The sequence below is a fragment of the Pseudorca crassidens genome, chromosome 10 (assembly GCF_039906515.1).
Source record: "Pseudorca crassidens isolate mPseCra1 chromosome 10, mPseCra1.hap1, whole genome shotgun sequence".
Classification (NCBI taxonomy): Eukaryota; Metazoa; Chordata; class Mammalia; order Artiodactyla; family Delphinidae; genus Pseudorca; species Pseudorca crassidens.
In genome coordinates, this window is record NC_090305.1 from 38,269,250 (window position 1) to 38,287,198 (window position 17,949).

The 17,949-nt window shown below is 42.0% G+C and overlaps 1 protein-coding gene and 1 long non-coding RNA gene across 2 annotated transcripts; one reads left to right on the plus strand and one right to left on the minus strand.

Annotated features, from left to right (window-relative positions):
• Nucleotides 1-719: 719 nt before the first annotated feature.
• On the minus strand, nucleotides 720-7,842 carry SRSF3 (serine and arginine rich splicing factor 3). Its single transcript, XM_067753159.1, has 6 exons — nucleotides 7,708-7,842; nucleotides 5,784-5,991; nucleotides 4,349-4,483; nucleotides 2,149-2,187; nucleotides 1,848-1,934; nucleotides 720-1,664 (listed from the first exon to the last, which is right to left on the minus strand). The coding sequence occupies exons 2-6, from the start codon at nucleotides 5,987-5,989 to the stop codon at nucleotides 1,637-1,639; spliced, it is 495 nt and encodes a 164-aa protein (XP_067609260.1). The 5' UTR covers nucleotides 5,990-5,991; nucleotides 7,708-7,842; the 3' UTR covers nucleotides 720-1,636.
• A 160-nt stretch (nucleotides 7,843-8,002) lies between these two features.
• On the plus strand, nucleotides 8,003-16,390 carry LOC137233043 (uncharacterized). Its single transcript, XR_010947272.1, has 3 exons — nucleotides 8,003-8,719; nucleotides 9,389-9,460; nucleotides 16,195-16,390. It is a non-coding gene; the product is annotated as an uncharacterized lncRNA (long non-coding RNA).
• The last annotated feature ends 1,559 nt before the right edge of the window (nucleotides 16,391-17,949 follow it).

Consider the following 17,949-nt stretch of genomic DNA (forward strand, 5'->3'; position numbering starts at 1 on the left):
AGTATCTTCTGTAACGAGGCTCATACTTAACTCCACTGACACCAATTCTCCCCCTCTGACACCCAGGACTCTCCCTCCCTTGATATGTGCATGAAGGGTGAAGAAGGACCACTGGAAATAATTTGTTTAGGATCTGCATCTTATAAAACATCCTTATAGATTAATATAATGACTTATCTTTCATATTAATGTCAGTACAGCATAATCCAAAACTATCTTTAAACAGCACATTTAAGGAAACTAAGCCAAAAGACTGTTGCATTATGATTTAATCTAATTGCACAAAAATTTGAAATTACAACTCCTCTAGATTTCTAAGAGGAAGGTTATGCATGCCTCCATATTCAATTCTGCACTGTTACATTTGAACCATATAGTGAATTTCACATCATGATGGATCAATTTAGAACCCCCATGCAACACCTCAAATTATATAAAATGGAAGCAATTTTTAAAAGCTTTGTGGAACGTATTCATGCTAATTTTTTTTTTTTAAACCAGCAACTTTGGATTATAATGTATCAGGTGGATATATTTTAAAATGTTGGTCACTGAATATCAAGGACTTTGAACTGGCTTCTACTCCTAAAAATGTATCATCGCTTAGGTGGACAACCAAAAATTTCCTTCACTTCAAAAGCCTCAAATTGTGTTTCTTACAGAATAAGATTTGTGTAACCAACTGCCTTCTATGGGACAAGAAATATGGTAATAGTGGGTTCAACTATTACACAATTATGTTAATATTTTATTTTCAAAAGCACTTTACAAGAAAATGTAAGTATGGCTTCCAATAGGAATGTTATACCTGGACTTGATTGGTACCAAGCTCAGATTTTAGTTTTGCAAGGAAAAACAGGCTTTCAGGTTAAACAACAATTTGTAACCAAAACTTTAATCCCAAGGATTCTCACAAAACATATTACAAATGACAGCATGAAAAAAAAAATCTTGCACAGTAACTCAAAGTTCAGCTCTACAATGTACCCTTAAACTGGCAGGACATAGGTATCTTGAATAGTCTCAAATTTCCAAATAATATTACAAAGAGCTAGGTATCCATATACAGCAATCACAGAAGGTAAACTAACTTTCTTGAAACTTCTTAGATTCTATACCCACTGGACAACCTCTTGTCCGGTGTGAAGACTAGTGGAATTTTTAAACCTCTAATCTAGTTTAAAGGTGCAGCTTTAATTTTTACCTGCTGGCTTGTGTTCACAGCAGCTTTTAAAGACCACTTAACTACAGCTGCATACCATATCCCAGCTACAGAGTCTTTTCAATTTTTGCCAGTTTTGTTTCCGTAATATTAAACATCACACTTTAGCTGGGCAGGAGTTAGAGGTTTATTATCAGTCTGTGCAAGACTAAAAATTCAAAGCAAATTCAATTTTGCTTAAGGGAACATTGTAAAGTAACAATTCTTGATATTACATGCCTATGATCCATTTCAAACCATAGAGAATTACATCTTTATGTGTCACTGTTCCAAGAGACAAACAAATGTGAACAGCTAAAACATTTTAAAAATGCACCAAGCTTATGAAGTCTCAAACAAAACTTGAATTTTCTGTACATACTCCTGTCAAATGAAGTTATTTCCTGTACACCACTCCTCTTGCAAACTGGTCTTCTATTTCCTTTCATTTGACCTAGATCGGCTGATAAACAGAAAAACAGAAGTTACACCTGTAACTCCGTTACACTCTGACAAAACATCAAAAGATTTTTATGGGAAAAAGCTGTAAAATTTTTATCCAAGTGGCTTAAAAGAAGACCTATTTCTACTTTTAATACGTTATGTATGCAAGGTCTTAAATGGCTCAGGTCATTAAAGGTCTTACCTACGAGACCTAGAGAAAGATCGGGACGGCTTGTGATTTCTCTCCCGGGACAGTGATCTCTCTCTTCTCCTATCTCTAGAAAGGGACCTGAAGTCAGAGGGAAAAGAAAAACAGTGCCATTCAGGATTATACACAACAAATACTTATAAGAGAAGTTTCTGAAAGCTAAAAGCTATATGCCAGTTGATTCATTACTGAAGTCAAGGTCTATCACCATTAACCAAGTCATTTGGGAAACAGCTTAGGAATAGCACAGACACTCCCACTTCTGAGAATGTGGCCCCCAAAAAAGGTTATTCACCTGCTCCGGCTGCGGGAGAAGCTTCTCCGTCTTGGAGATCTAAAAGCAGAAAACAGGGAAATTAGGCCAATTGTCAATTAGCATTTATGGCGTGAGGCATTTCCCAACTTTTCAATCTCACTGTTGGGCCCAGTGAATGTGCCGAAGAACTGGCACCCATCGTCCAAAAAATAAAAAAAAATTTTTTTTAAAAAAAGAAAAGAAAAAAAAGGCACAGAAGGATTAAGGAACCAAAAGCTCAAGTGAAAAGCAGGTATTCCAACCATGGATTCACTTTAACAAAGAATGCTTCACAGCAGATCTGTCCAATGCAAAACTTCATGTCAAACTAACTTCACTACCCAAACACCACACCAAAATGTAGTCCCACAAGTAGTTCCAAAAACAGTACCATAAACCAGTATTTGGAACCCATGCAAACCTGCAAGTCCATGACAAGACTTAGGTACCAGGTGGATAGTGTAATTTTGTGAAAACGCGCTAGGTGTAAATACTGATGCCATTAAGTGCTACATTAGAACTGCATTTGTGATCATCACATTTAAGAGTGTGTTTAGGCTTATCAAAATTACCTTAGCTTGGCCCACTTCACCCCCATAATTTAAAAATTTTGAAAACTGTTAGTAAAACCATTTAAAGGTGATAGGATTCAACAAATTTTTGCTAGAAAGGAAAGCTAAATCTGTTAGAGTTATTAAAATTTTTAGTTTGGCATCTCACACATGCAAATAAGTTTCATTTGAAGGTCTAGTTACATTATGAGTTCCCTATCACCCTTAAAAGTTTTATTCAAGCAATATATATATGTACGTTACCATTCAATTATGCACAGCCAGCCTTTGATCCAGAAAAAAAGAATTACTTTAAGCCGCTTACTCCTTATTTTAACCAGCAGTAAACTGTATAAGCAGGAAAAACTTACTAGTTTTTGGGTTTCAACAAGCTAGAAATGGTGAGGTGAGGCTGCCGGACTGACGGCCAGGAAGAATTTGCTGAAAAGGTTTTGCCAGATGTTGCGTTGGATTTAGTTGGTTGGCGAAGGGGGTGTTGTGGATTTTTCCTGCTTTTTTGTTAGCCGAAGGCTGCTGCTGTAGTTGTTGTGAAGACATTTGGTAAATAAACAGCTGAGCTGATTGGCCAGGAATGTGTGGGCGGTCGAGGTGGCTGCTGCCGATTTGGTTAAGGTTGGAGAGAAGGCTGAGAGAAAACAGCATGCTCGGGAACCAAAGGGCGGTGCAACCTGACGACTGGCCATGCCTGGGTCATGTGAAACGACACCAGCCAAGCTGAATGGGGCGCGCTGGTCACATGACGCTGAAAGGGCTAGTTGACTGGCTAATGCAGACTCAGAGGGTGGTGAGAAGAGACATGATGGTGACTCTGTAACGGGGTTCATTTTTATTAATAGATGGACCAAAAAGCACAAAAAAAAAATGAAAAACAAGCCATCAGTACAACCATCTATTAGCTAACAAATACTCTTTATTATGATGGGCAACAGTGTGTTTTGTTTTTCAAAACAGCAAAAGGGGCAAGATTTTGAACTCCTATCTCCTAGGACTTCACTCACCTGTAAGAGGTAAATTCAGTCCTACAGAAACTATTTGGAGGTTTGAGGAGATGTGGAGTTAGCATCCAGACAATACTGCCTGGTCCAAGAATGATGCCATTTTCAATTATAAAAAAAACTGCATTCTCTCCTATTTGGGTTTGAAGAACAGATGACTGGGATTACTTTAGCCCCCTTTATTGGTCAGTGACTTAAGTTAGTTTCAGAATGATTTCTACTTTACCAGTTGTAACATTAAAACAGCTGCCTGCTTGATAAATATTACAATCGTGCTAATAGAAAACACATTTTTGTGAAGAGCTAGAGTTGAATGTAATGTTTGTCATTATGGAGTCAAGAAATGGAAAAAGGCCTAAATTGAAGTATAAGGGAAGACTTGGAAAGATGCAACTAGAAGATGAACTAGAAGATAGATCCAAGATAGAAGTTACTGACTACCAACATGAACAATGACCTAAAGACAAGCCAACACTCAGCACAACTCACATATCCCAAACTACACCCAGCAAATGTTTCATAAAAACCTGATTCCTCAAAATTTAAAACCCACCAACAAACTTTAAGAGAAATACCTGCTCCTATTAGCTACTCCATTACACCAATACCTCTAAACACGCTCTCTCTAAGTACCTGCGGCGAGGTGGAGGACTCCTCCTCCGATAATCATCTCGAGGGCGACGACCCCAAGAAGGAGGTGGGCCACGATTTCGACTTCTCTTTTCACCATTCGACAGTTCCACTCTTACTCGGCAGCCACATAGTGTTCTAGGAGGAGAAGAAACGTTAAATTTAAAGCAGCCCAACTGTCCTTCTAGGAGATTAAAGCAAGGGAAAAAAACCCCCACTCCTATAACTAGCTTCTTTGCAAAAAATACATCTTAATGTCTGCAGAATCCTTAATACCAAAGCAAGTTTTAGTTCCCTTATTTTTTCTAGTAAAGGAAACCAACTTCCTTACATTTTATTGCCGTTAGTCTGATCACTGGACTCAATGTTAACAGGTGCAATTTAAGTGTGAAAACGCCTGGATTCATCCTCCCAGAACTAGTTCATCTGTACATCCTGTTTCGACTTCTTCCTTTGAGGCTGCAACAACTGTTTACCAATCTCACTCTGTGTATCCGTTGGTCTCCTCTCCTCCCCAACCCCCCCGCCCCCCGCCAGGTAAGTAGCAGTAAGTTAAGACAGAAGCGTTCTGGCCATTTTACATCTCCCTCTCCCCTCAATCATCACACACAATACCTGACACATAAGACTACTGAGAACAGGAGGAAAAAAAAAAGGGCAGTTATTTCCCACCTTTTCACTGGTCCACAACCATTATGTTTAGATAATTCACCATATGTGGACAGTGACTGGCAAGAGGTGGGGCCCTGGAAAAATGTTTCTGTAACCTGCTTAGAATAATGACCTTTTTTACAGCTTTACAGCCAACTCTCAGACCCTTTAATTTTTGGATCTTAAGGATTATTTTCCTTGTTTTCATGAAATCCAACGGTTTTCAAATGCCAGGAAGCAGAAGGGCAACACCTGTTCACTGTTAAGACTCAGGTGTTGCTTATCAGCCAGCTAACAGACCATTGTAAATGCAAAGGGAAATAGCTGTATGAGCCACAGTTCCTAAACAAAATTATTTCCAACATGTAAAAGATAACAGTACAATAAACCCACGTAACCATCATCCACCTACAGTCAGTTTGTGGCCATAAGAGAAATGTCTGATTCCACAATTATTTTAGAAACAATTCAAAGGTGACAACACAGTTGATGCTTTGTGGTGCATTTAGATTAAAATGTTTCAACCATATGCAGCTATCCACCCACCAAGAACTGACCGTTAAAATTATTTTCTTCAATGGCCAACTGAATAAAAAGAAACTTTTCCTAGGTATCTACACTAAAACTGTTCACTCCTTTGATTGTCAGAAAAGGTTTATGTAAATCTCCAGTAACATCAATTTCAGATAGCCAAGAAGCCATCTACAAGCCACGTATCCTAGAGATTTTAAATATTAAAACACGATCAACATTATTTATCATTAGTATAAATTAATCAATAAATTACCTCCCATCTAGCTCTCGGACAGCATCGGCTGCATCTCGAGGATCTTCAAATTCAACAAAAGCGAAGCCAGGAGGGTTTCTAGCAACCCACACACTTCGGAGTGGTCCATAATAGCCAAAAGCTCGTTCCAATTCAGTCTTGTTACCATTGTTTCCAAGATTACCTACATAAACTTTACAGTCCAACGGACAGGAATCACGATGCATTTCTGTAAAAAAACAAAAAAAAACCCCAAAATATCATAATCCACACAGTGAAAAACAGATCCTTAAGAAAGAATTCAAAAATACTAAAACCCCCCAACACTAAAAGCACTACCCTTTAAACAGTTACCGATAACTGCATGGAAGCCAGCACAGATTGCCTAAGAAAAAAAAAAGCCTTGAAGAGTGAGGGGAAACAACACACTGGAGGAGCATTTACCACAAAGTGGAAACTGAGTTAAGGACTTTACCTATTTCAAATTAATCTTAAAAAACTAAACAGAAAACACCTAGAAAAGTAGGACAGCCTACTCAAAAGCAAATACAACTCGCTGAAGACAAACCACTAGAAACGTGATACTAATGTGCCTTCACAGGCCAGAAGTTAACCAGCTTCATTCCTCAAGCAGCAAGACAAACTTGTTATTAAAAGATGTACCTCATTCTATTCTCAACACCCAAAAAGTGTTAACCCAAATGTCCAGCAACAGGTAAGTGGATAAGCAAAATATATTATCCATACAATGGAGTACTATTCAGGAATGAAGTACCCATAAATGCTACAAACGTGGATGAAACTTGAAAGCATGCTAAGTTACAGATACCAGACACACAAGTGCACATATTACGATTCTGTACATGTGTAATATCCAAAATGAGTAAATCCAGAAGTAGATCAGTAGCTACCAGGGGCTGGTGGAGGAAAAGGGGACAGGGCAAAAGGGAAGTGGCTGCTTATGTGTACGGGTCACCTTAGGGGGTATAAAACGGGTTAGAACTAGAGAGATGGTAGCTGCATAACATTGCGAATGTACTTAATAACCTCTGAATTGTGCACTTTAAAATGAATCTTACGTTAATTCACCTCAGGGGAAAAAAGTTGTTATACGAGAATTTAGGCACTTAGGGGTCTTTGATAAATCTTAAGTACTTACGAAGTCGTCTCAGCAATGAATCTAATCAACTTATAGGCCAGTATCAACTGCATAAAAGAGCAGCCAGTCCAAGAACTCAGCTCAAGAGCCACTTTCTTCTCTCTCTGGGCTTATCCAATTAAACAAGCCAGTCCAGACACATCCTATTTGTGTGACCCCACCCTGCACCCAGGAGAGTTATGAGACCAAACCATTGCCGGGAAATGGGTTCTTTTCCTTTTTCCAAAAACTTTACCGTGACCAGTTACAGGCCTACGTATTAATGCAAACAGCTACAACAACAAAACAGCTCAAGGAAGAGCGGTTTAAAAAAATAAAAGTGATTGGGTTCAGACTATAACAAGTTAAAAGAACATAAAAATGAAGATGAGTACAGAAATCATTTACTAGGGATGGATCGAAAGGCCCAATCTTGATTACTGACTTGAGGAAAAAAATCATGAGCAGCTACCTAAGAAAACGCGGGGCCTAAAAAAAAAAAGGCGCCATAAATTGAAAAGCCGCGGGCCGGAGTACGACGGACTACCGAGTCCTCCTTCGCCTCAACTCTCGGGCAATCTCACTTTCCGGTTCACGCCCCCAGTGAAGAGTTAAAAACACCTCCACTTTGAGACCTGGATATATCCTCCGAGGGGCCGGGGGCCCCCGCCACCGCCCCGTGCTGAACGTCACAAAATGGCGGCAGCGTCTCTTTGTCTCAATCTGGCGCCGCCATTGGGCCTGGCCCCACTTCGGTCCCGTTAAGGCCCATTTCCCACCTCATTCCTTTAGTCGCTGGTCACTTACCGAGACCTCGGGTTAGAAACGCGTAGGCTCAACTCCACACACCCCCAGCTGGGTCTTCCTGGTCCCCTCGCGCCTGGCACCGACAGATGCTCTCCCACACCCGTCGTCCACGAAATGGCGGACCACCGCCGTCTCCTCGCCCTTATTTATAGGCCATGCTGTAGTCACATGACTGGACGGGCTCGCCCAATGAGGGGCGGAGGAGGCTGTGACGTAATGGCTACAAACTCAGCGAGAACAGCGTTGCTGGGAGCGCGCTCTGGTTGTACCGCCTTGTCTGTGGAGGGTAGCAGCGTCGGGCTCAGGTTGTCTCAGGCCCGGAGCTTCCCTCGGGTGTAATTCCCCAGCTGCTGACCTCTGAGTTATTCTCAGTCCCCTGTCCCTCACATCCAAATAGGCTGGAGTTTAATAACACCTCCGCCGTCACTCCCAAACACTGATAGAGCGTTTTGCTCCTAATAAGTTTAAAGTATTAGATGAATTCACTGATTACTTCATCCTCGTGAGCGGTGAGGCTGGAACTAAGATCGTCACGTTTACAAACGTGCTTCGAAATTGCTCCCAAGGTCAAGGAGCTGTTTGTGAGCGAGCTGTCACCAGATTGTGCCCACCGGGGTCCCACACTTAGGGAAAAGCCCAAACCTGGAAAGTCCGCCGAACTCTGGCTGGTTTCCCACCCCTCACCCAAACTGCAGGATTTGGCGGAGACGATGGGGCATCATCCTGGACTCCTGAAATGTTTAATAGAAACGCAAACGCAAATGAGACCGGTCAGGCCATGCGGAAACTGTCACCTTTAGCAGGTAGAAGTACAAGGAAGTTCCTGAAGAAGACTGAATTTAAATTCAGCCCCCCAACCCCGCACCGGGGCAGGGGTGGGGTCCATGGGTCACTCACACCTTCCTCTGTTTCCCACTTCACCTAAAAAAAACCGAGCCACAAGATTTAACTGTTGGGAGAGAAATACCGCGATGGTGTCAGAAAAATCACCAAAATCTCCTTCGCCGGAACAGTGAGTTCAGTTTTGCTGGTGTTCCCTACCCTCTTTCTGTGAAGTCTGACTTATTGGTAAAACTTATTTAAATCTGCTCTCAAGAGAAACGATAACTTGTATTTTTCCACCATTAGCTGAAAGATATACCAATTATTTACTTGTTTTGTTTCTCCCAGATATTCTCTTATTGTGCCTGTAAACGATTTATCCATAGTGGGGGAAAAATACAAAGATTTAATGCCTCTGAGCCTTAGTTTTCACACCTGTAAAATGGGGATTTCATACTCCCAAGGAAAGAGGGGGAATGGGAACTGCAGTTGTTGAGCCAGGCTCTGAGCTGGCCTTACCCTGGGGTGTTTCCCAGGTGAGGGATTCTAGCAAAACCTTTCTGTTTCTCTTCTTACTTTTCTTTCCTTCTGTAATTGTTTTTCTCTTCTGGCTCACTTATATTTGCTTTGATTTGCTCCCCTCCTGCTCTGTAAGTTTTTCTCCTCTTTTTATTTCCTTCTATCAAAGCGAAGCCTTTTTGAAGTCAGACAGTCCTAGATTTGGACCACAGTACTGCTGTTACTTACTGCTAAAGTGTCTGGAGAAGAGTCCCTTACCCTCTCTCAAGATTACTTTCTTCTTTGTAAAATGGGATAATTACATCAATGCAGGGTTGTTATGTGCTGTCTACCCTCACAGGAACTTCAACTTTGGTCTATTGCGGTCACACCTGCATCCCCAGGGCCTGGAAACAAGCCTGACACACAGCAGGTGATCAAAACTTATTTGTTTAATTATTTAATTAATTAAAAGAAATTATGTAAATAAGCTGGCACAATATTTGCTCAAAAAAATTCTGTGTTCTTTTCACATCTCATTCTTTAGTATCCCAAAGTATCCCATTCTTTTACACCATTTTTCCTGTTTTTGTTGTTGTTTGTGCATATAATGCTAGTCTAGCATGCATCTTTCAATGGAGCACTCTTTTTTTTTAACTCATTATATTTTATTTTTGGCTGTGTCGCATCTTTGTTGCTGTACGCGGGCTTTCTCTAGTTGCAGCGAGCAGGGGCTACTCTTTGTTGCTGTGCGCGGGCTTCGCATTGTGGTGGCTTCTCTTGTTGCAGAGCACGGGCTCTAGGTGCGTGGGCTTCAGTAGTTGCAGTGTGTGGGCTCAGTAGTTGTGGCACACGGGCTCAGTAGTTGTGGCTCTTGGACTCTAGGGTGCAGGCTCAGTAGTCGTGGTGCACAGGCTTAGTTGCTCTGCGGCATGTGGGATCTTCCCAGACCAGGGATCGAACCCTGCATTGGCAGGCGGTTTCTTAACCACTGTGCCACCAGGGCAGTCCTCAATGGAGCACTCTTAATCCCTCCAACTGTATTCTCAAATACGTTTTGAACCTCCTCTGGCCATCCACACACACTTTCTATCTTCTAGTAACTGCAGCCAAGTAACTATCCATTTAAATTATGGAATATTTTAATGTTCCTTTAAATTTATTCGACCATCAACCACTCTTGTCTAGACCCTAGAACCATAGGAAGCTTCAACGGGACATAGCAGAATTTCTTAGACAAAGAATGGGGATCATATGTGGTAGTAAACAAACATCCTTTGATTTTCTCTGAGGAACTACCATTCTCACAGTAGACCACGTTATTGATTTAGGTGTGGTTGGGTCCTACACCCCACTTTTTTAGGGATAGAGACATGAGCATCCCTAGTTAAATCATCCTGGTTCTTAGTGGCCTGCCCCACCCCCATTAGTTCAGGAATGGATGACTAATCCAATCAGACCTGTCAGCTAATGGGACTTGTAACTTTAGAAATTTCAGTAATTTTAGAATTTTAAATAGCCACAATCTAAGTGTAGAATGTAAGATTTTAACAATTTTTATTTTCCATATTTTTTACAAGCCATAAAATTGTGCTAGGGCTTCTGGTTAAAGTGATTGCAAATTTGAACTCTAAGGATAACTTCCTGGGGCTAACTTTTTATCATCAGGTTCTGTATTAGCTGCATTATAGCCATAATCTATTATCTTTTTTACAGAAACCCTGCCAATTTAAGACTCTGTAAGTTGTACACTGCCAAAAATGTCCATATAAATTTATAAGAGCAGCAGTAATTATTGATGTACAGTATTAATTCCATGAACCAGTAGCTATCTTGCCAGCACTGCTGCTAGGCCAGGCAGAGAGAGGTGTGTTCCTTTCCTCCGACTAGTGGGGTCCTGAACCTGCCAGCCATCCTCCTTCTAGTAGGGAGGAAGCAGCCTGCAGTGGACCCAACCTAAAGAGAGGGAGAGCTGACAGATGGGGAATAACGAGCTCTAAAACTCTTGTTTAAGAAGCCCTGACCCAATTCCACTTTTGCGATTCCCAGTTGTTTGAACATACATGTCCCCTACCTCTTCCTCTGATTTGCCTAAGCCACTTTGAGTTGGTTTTTTTTCCTGTCACTTATGAACAGAAGGATTCCAAATACAGAAATTACTCTGACATCTCACTACCTCAAGTCAAGAACCATGGCTCTAAGTTATTGTCCATTTCTAAAATTCACCTGTTACCAATTTGTTAAGTGCTTTTTCTTTTTTTAAAAAATTTATTTATTTTATTTAGTTATTTTTGGCTGCGTTGGGTCTTTGTTGCTGTGTGCGGGCTTTCCTAGTTGTGGTGAGCGGGGGCTACTCTTCATTGTGGTGCGTGGGCTTCTCATTGCAGTGGCTTCTCTTGTTACCGAGTATGGGCTCTAGGCATCCAGGCTTCAGTAGTTGTGGTGCATGGGCTCAGTAGTTGTGGCTCGCGGGCTCTAGAGCGCAGGCTCAGTGGTTGTGGTGCACGGGCTTAGTTGCTCCGCGGCATGTGGGATCTTCTTGGACCAGGGATCGAACCTGTGTCCCCTGCAATGGCAGGCGGATTCTTAACCACTGTGCCACTGGGGAAGCCCCTAAGTGCTTCTTCTTAATTAAAAAAAAAATTGAAGTATAGTTGATTTACAGTGTGGTGTTACTTTCAGGTGTACCGTACAGTGATTCGGTTATATATATATATGTATGTATGTAGGTATACATATATTCTTTTCCAGATTCTTTTTTTTCCTTGTCTGCGTTGGTCTTAGTTGTGGCTTGCGGGTTTTCTCTCTCTAGTTCTGGCACGCGGGCTCCAGGGCGAGTGGGCTCTATAATTGTGGTGCAGGGGCTCCAGAGAGCGTGGGCTCTGTAGTTTGCTGCACGTGGGCTCTCTAGTTGAGGCACGCGAGCTCAGTAGCTGTGTCACGCGGGCTTAGTTGCCCTGCAGCATATGGGATCTTATTTCCCTGACCAGGGCTCAAACCCAAGTCCCCTTCATTGGAAGGTGGATACTTAACTACTGGACCACCAGGGAAGTCCCCCCAGATTCTTTTTCTTTATAGTTTATTTAAAAATATTGAGTATAAGGAATTCCCTGGTGGTCCAGTGGTTAGGACTTGGCACTTTCACAGCCATGGCCTGGGTTCAATCCCTGGTCAGGGATCTCCGGCAAGCTGTGTGGCGCGGCCAAAAAATAAAATTAAAAATTCTAGGACTTCCCTGGCAATCCAGTGGTTAAGACTCCTCCCTTCCAGGGCTTCCCTGCTGGCGCAGTGGTTGAGAATCCACCTGCCAATGCAGGGGACATGGGTTCGATCCCTGGTGCAGGAAGATGCCACATACCGCGGAGCAACTAAGCCCGTGAGCCACAACTACTGAGCCTGCATGCCGCAACTACTGAAGCCCATGCACCTAGAGCTCATGCTCTGCAACAAGAGAAGCCACCACAATGAGAAGCCTGCGCACTGCAATGAAGAATAGCCCCCCCTCACTGCAACTAGAGAAAGCTCATGCACAACAACGAAGACCCAATGCAGCCAAAACAATAAATAAATTAAAAAAAAAAAAAAAAAAACCTCCTCCCTTCCACTGCAGGGGGTGTGGGTTCCATCCCTGGTTGGGAAACTAAGATCCCACATGGTGTGCGGTATGGCCAAAAACAAAAAAATCTAGGACTTCCCTGGTGGTGCAGTGGTTAAGAATCTGCCTGCCCATGCAGGAGACACAGGTTCCAGCCCTGGTCCAGGAAGATCCCACATGCCATGGAGCAGCTAAGCCCGTGTGCCATAACTACTGAGCCCACATGCCTCAACTACTGAAGCCCACACGCCTAGAGCCCGTGCTCTGCAACAAGAGAAGCCACCGCAATGAGAAGCCCACGCACCGCAGTTAAGAGTAGCCCCTGCTCGCCACAACTAGAGACAGCCCGCGCAGCAAGGAAGACCCAATGCAGCCGAAAATAAATAAATGAATAAATAAATAAATAAAAATTTAAAAAAAAACATAATATTGAGTATAGTTCCCTGTGCTATACAGTAGGTTAAGTGCTTTTTTAATTTTTGGCTTTGCCGTGCAGCTTGCGGGATCCTAGTTCACGTGATCAGGGATGGAACCCCTGACCTCAGCAGTGAAAGTGCAAAGTCCTAACCACTGGACTGCCAAGGAATTCCCAGATTTTTTTTTTTTTTTTTTGCAATACGTGGGCCTTTCACTGTTGTGGCCTCTCCCGTCGCGGAGCACAGGCTCCAGACGCGCAGGCTTAGCAGCCATGGCTCACGGGCCTAGCCGCTCTGCGGCATGTGGGATCTTCTCGGCCCGGGGCATGAACCCGTGTCCCCTGCTTCGGCAGGCGGACTCTCAACCACTGCCCCACCAGGGAAGCCCCGAGATTTGTATTTTTTTCTTTTTTCTTTTTTTTTTTTTTGGACACACTGTATAGCATGTAGCATGTGGGATCTTAGTTCCCCAACCGGGGATCAAACCCGGGCCCCCTGCATTGGAAGCGTAGTGTCTTAACCACTGGACTGCCAGGGAAGTCCTGAGTGCTTTTTTTTTTTAAGAAAAAAGAATTACTGATGGCCAGGCATTGACATCTATGTATAAGAATTAAAACATTCAGTATTGTGATTGACTTCCAGTATCCATGAAGGAAAATCTAATAAAAGTGTAGACCTATAGTTTTTTAACTACTTGGTTCAGTCAGTGTCCTCGTAGGAAGCAGATGACATACTCAACAAACGGTTAACTGAAGAGGTAATTATTTATAGAATTATGGACAGGGTTAAGGAAACCCACAGAGGAGGGAGGAACTCCCAGAGGCAGCTCTTAGGCTGAATGGGTCATGGAAGGGAGCAGGGTTACCAGAACCAGACAAATGCTGTAGCTATGAAGAGAGGCCATAATGGCCTTAGGTAGAGGAAACGTGGCAGCCCAGTTCGGGCAGGGGTTGGGGGTGACCAGAGATGAAATAACTGGACTACTTTCTCTTCCTATAGTCCCATCTTTTGATGGTGCCTTCTATTGCCCAAAGCTATCTGGAAAACTGAGGGCAAGAGAGCTGGGTGATGCAAGCCCAAGTCAGCCTCCCAGGGCACAGAGGAAGGCAAAGACTGGGAATTGATCTAGGGTTGTATTGTCCAATACAACCACCACTAGGCTCATGTGGTTATTTGAGTCCAAATTGAGATGTATTGTAAATGTAAAATACATGCTGGATTTCAAACATTTGGTATTAAAAAAGAATGTAATGTTTATATTGATTACATGTCGAAATTATTTTTTATGTACTGGGTTAAATAAACTATATTATTACAGTTAAATTCATCTGTTAGGACTCTGCGCTGTCACTGCCAAGGGCCTGGGTTCAATCCCTGGTTGGGGAAATAAAATCCCACAAGCCAAGCGGTGCAGCTGAAAAAAAAAAAGATATATAAAGAAACAGATGAATTTTTTTTTTTTTTTTGCGGTAGGCGGGCCTCTCACTGTTGTGGCCTCTCCCATTGCGGAGCACAGGCTCCGGACGCGCAGGCTCAGCGGCCATGGCTCACGGGCCTAGCCACTCCGCAGCATGTGGGATCTTCCCGGACCGGGGCACGAACCTGTGTCCTCTGCATCGATCGGCATGCGGACTCTCAACCACTGCACCACCAGGGAAGCCCTCTTTGTACTTTTTGACTGTGGCTACTAGAGCACTTAAAATTACATGTGTGGCTCACATATCTGTTGGACAGGGTTGATCTACAGGGACAAATGGAAAATAACCTCACACAATTCCAACAAATAATCATTTAAAAACTCGTTTTAATTCAATATCCGGGACAACTATGTGAAAATAGTGTTTCTGCAAATCACATAGTTTAAAGTTTTTGTTTTTAATTTATTTATTTTTTAAAATTTATTTTATTTTTGGCTGTGTTGGGTCTTCGTTGCTGCATGTGGGCTTTCTCTAGTTGCAGCGAGCAGGGAACTACTCTTCGTTGCAGTGCGCGGGCTTCTCATTGCAATGGCTTCTCTTGTTGTGGAGCACAGGCTCTAGGCGCATAGGCTTCAGCAGTTGTGGCTTGCGGGCTCTAGAGCACAGGCTCAGTAGTTGTGGCTTACGGGCTTAGTTGCTCTGCAGCATGTGGGATCTTCCCAGACCAGGGCTGGAACCTGTGTCCCCTGCATTGGCAAGTGGATTCTTAACCTCTGTGCCACCAGGGAAGCCCTTAAAGTTTTTTTTTTTAAGCCTAATTGCCTGATCCTTTGAGGTGCCACCTTTTAGGTATTTTTATATTATTTCCTGAAACAGTTTTTTAGATCATATCACATATTTAACGATCATTCATTCAGTCAAGAAGTATTTGTTAGGTGCCTTCTATTGTCCAAACACTGAGATGGATTTGGAGGAAAAAGTAGTAAGCCAAAACAGAGTCTCAGGCTACCATCATGGGGCTAAGTTCCAACATAGAGGGGAATTAGAAAAAAGAATCTCACAAGTGGTTGTGAAATTATTTATGTAGAAAATGGTCTGAAAAGGGAAATGGTGTCTTAAGAACATGTCATAGGAAAGATTGGCCTGATTAGGTAAACCAAAGAAGGCTTCCTGGAGGAAGTGATGATTTAGCAGAAGCCGGAGATATCTGGCAAAGTTTGTGAGAGCAGTGAGAGAATGTTCCTGGAAGAGGGTACAGAATATGTAAAGTTCCTGTAGTAAGTTAGAGGAATTAAAAAAAAAATACGCCAGTGTGGTTGAAGCACAAAGTGAGGAATAATTTTGAAATTTCATTAATATGTAAAATGTCCATGTTATACGTCTATTTATTCGTATATCAACAAGTGTTTACAAAGTGCCTACTAAGTGCTTTCAGTGAAGCAAAGCTGAATCAATCACTTTCATTCAGTCAATAAACATTAATTGGGTACTTATTATATTTCTCTCTGGAAGGCTCAGAGAGCTGCTATAATGGTATGTTAGAAGTATGTGCACTCAGGAGATTTTCCCCCCCTCCAAAAGTTAACATTCATCACTTCTGAGAGGTGGGATATTGGGGGAATATCTAACGGTGGTTAGGAATCTTTAGGAGGTATACTTATGAGTAAGAGATGTTCTTATGTGTGATTTCTTTTCTTTTCTTTTCCTTTCTTTTCTTTTCTTTTCTTTTCTTTTTTAGCTGTGCTGAGCAGTTTGCGGGATCTTAGTTCTCCAGCCAGGGATCAAACCAGTGCACCCTGCACTGGAAGCACGGAGTCCCAATCACTGGACCACCAGGGAATTCCCTCCCTGGACTTCTTATTTTCTGAGTAGTGTTCTTGTGCCTGGAAAGGAATAATGATTGATTCTAGTGTTTTGATTAATACTAAATTTATCAAAGTTTCAAATTCTGAAATCCAATTCTTTCTGTAAGGTTAAGGTAAATTTCCAATCATTGTTATTTTATTTTCTAAGAACCTAATTTTTAAATAAGATCAATAATTCCGGGCTTCCCTGGTGGCGCAGTGGTTAAGAATCCGCCTGCCAATGCAGGGGACATGGGTTCGAGCCTGGGTCCGGGAAGATCCCACATGCCGTGGAGCAAGCAACTAAGCCCGTGCGCCACAACTACTGAAGCCCGCGTGCCTAGAACCCGTGCTCTGCAAGAGAAGCCACCGCAATAAGAAGCCTGGGAACCACAACGAAGAGTAGCCCCCCACTTGCCGCAACTAGAGAAAGCCCGCAGCACAGCAACGAAGACCCAACACAGCCAAAAGTAATAAATAAATTAAAAATAAATTTCTAAAAATAATAATTCCCACTGTCCTTAGATAAATCTTTAATAGAATCAGAAGTTAAGCAGACTTTCCCTAAACAATTAACTTTATTTACACACTTGACTGATTTCATTCCTTTAAATGTATCAAGCAACATTTGTACATTCAGTACAGTTAATTCTCTGAAATACTTCAAAGGTGTATCATAGCAGACTTAAAATTGTAACAAGAAAGATATCCCCTATTCATGGATTAGAAGACTTAATATCGTTAAGATATGCAGTAGTACACAAAGCAATCTACAGATTCAGTGCAATCCCTACCAAAATTCCAAGAGACTTTATGCAGAAGTGGAAAAGCCAAAATTAATATTGAGAAATAAGAAAAAATTTGGAGGACTCACACTTCCCAATTTCAAAACTTACTACAAAGTTATAGTAATCAATACATTGTGGTACTAGCATAACGATAGACATATAGACGATTGGAATAGAATTGAGAGTCCAGAAATAAACTCATACATCTATAATCAATTGATTTTTGACAAGGGCCACAGGCCAAGACTTTTCAATGGGGAAAGAATAGTCTCTTCAAAACAAATGGTGTTGTGACAACTGATATCCACATGAAAAACAAAGTGAAGTTGAACCCCTACCTCATACCATATACAAAAATTAACTGCAAATGCATCAACCACCGAAGTATTAGATCTAAAACCATAAAACTCTTACAGTGAAACATAGGCGCAAATCTTCATGACCTTGGATTTGACAATGGATTCCTAGATATGGCACCAAAAGCACAAGCAACAAAAGAAAAAATAAAGTTGAACTTTATCAAAATTAAAAATGTTTGTGCAATAAAGAGCATTAAGAGAGTGCTCTTTAAGAAAGTGAAAAGGCAACTGTTGTGTGAAAAATAATTTGTCTGGTCTTTGTCCCAGGTTCCTGGCACTGAGCTTCTAAAACCCTTGGAATTTCCTGAGCAACCACATGACTAGAGGGTTGGGGCTTTGAGCCAGCCCAATCTCTGGAGAGAGGAGAGGAGCTGGAGATTGAATTCAATCATGGAGCCATTGATTTAATCAATCTAGCCTATGCAATGACACTCGCATTAAACACCATGGACTGAAGCTCAGTGGAGCTTCCTGGTTGGTGAAAACATTGATATGCTGGAGG

Bases quoted from the DNA above. Each gene is read 5' to 3' on its own strand.
- SRSF3 (XM_067753159.1), bottom strand. From the start codon at position 5,989: ATGCATCGTGATTCCTGTCCGTTGGACTGTAAAGTTTATGTAGGTAAT. The intron at 4,484-5,783 runs GTAATTTATTGA...TTCTCCTCCTAG, and splicing joins GTCCGAGAGCTAGATGGGAG to AACACTATGTGGCTGCCGAG. The intron at 1,935-2,148 runs GTGAATAACCTT...CTCTGACTTCAG, and splicing joins TTCTCCCGCAGCCGGAGCAG to GTCCCTTTCTAGAGATAGGA.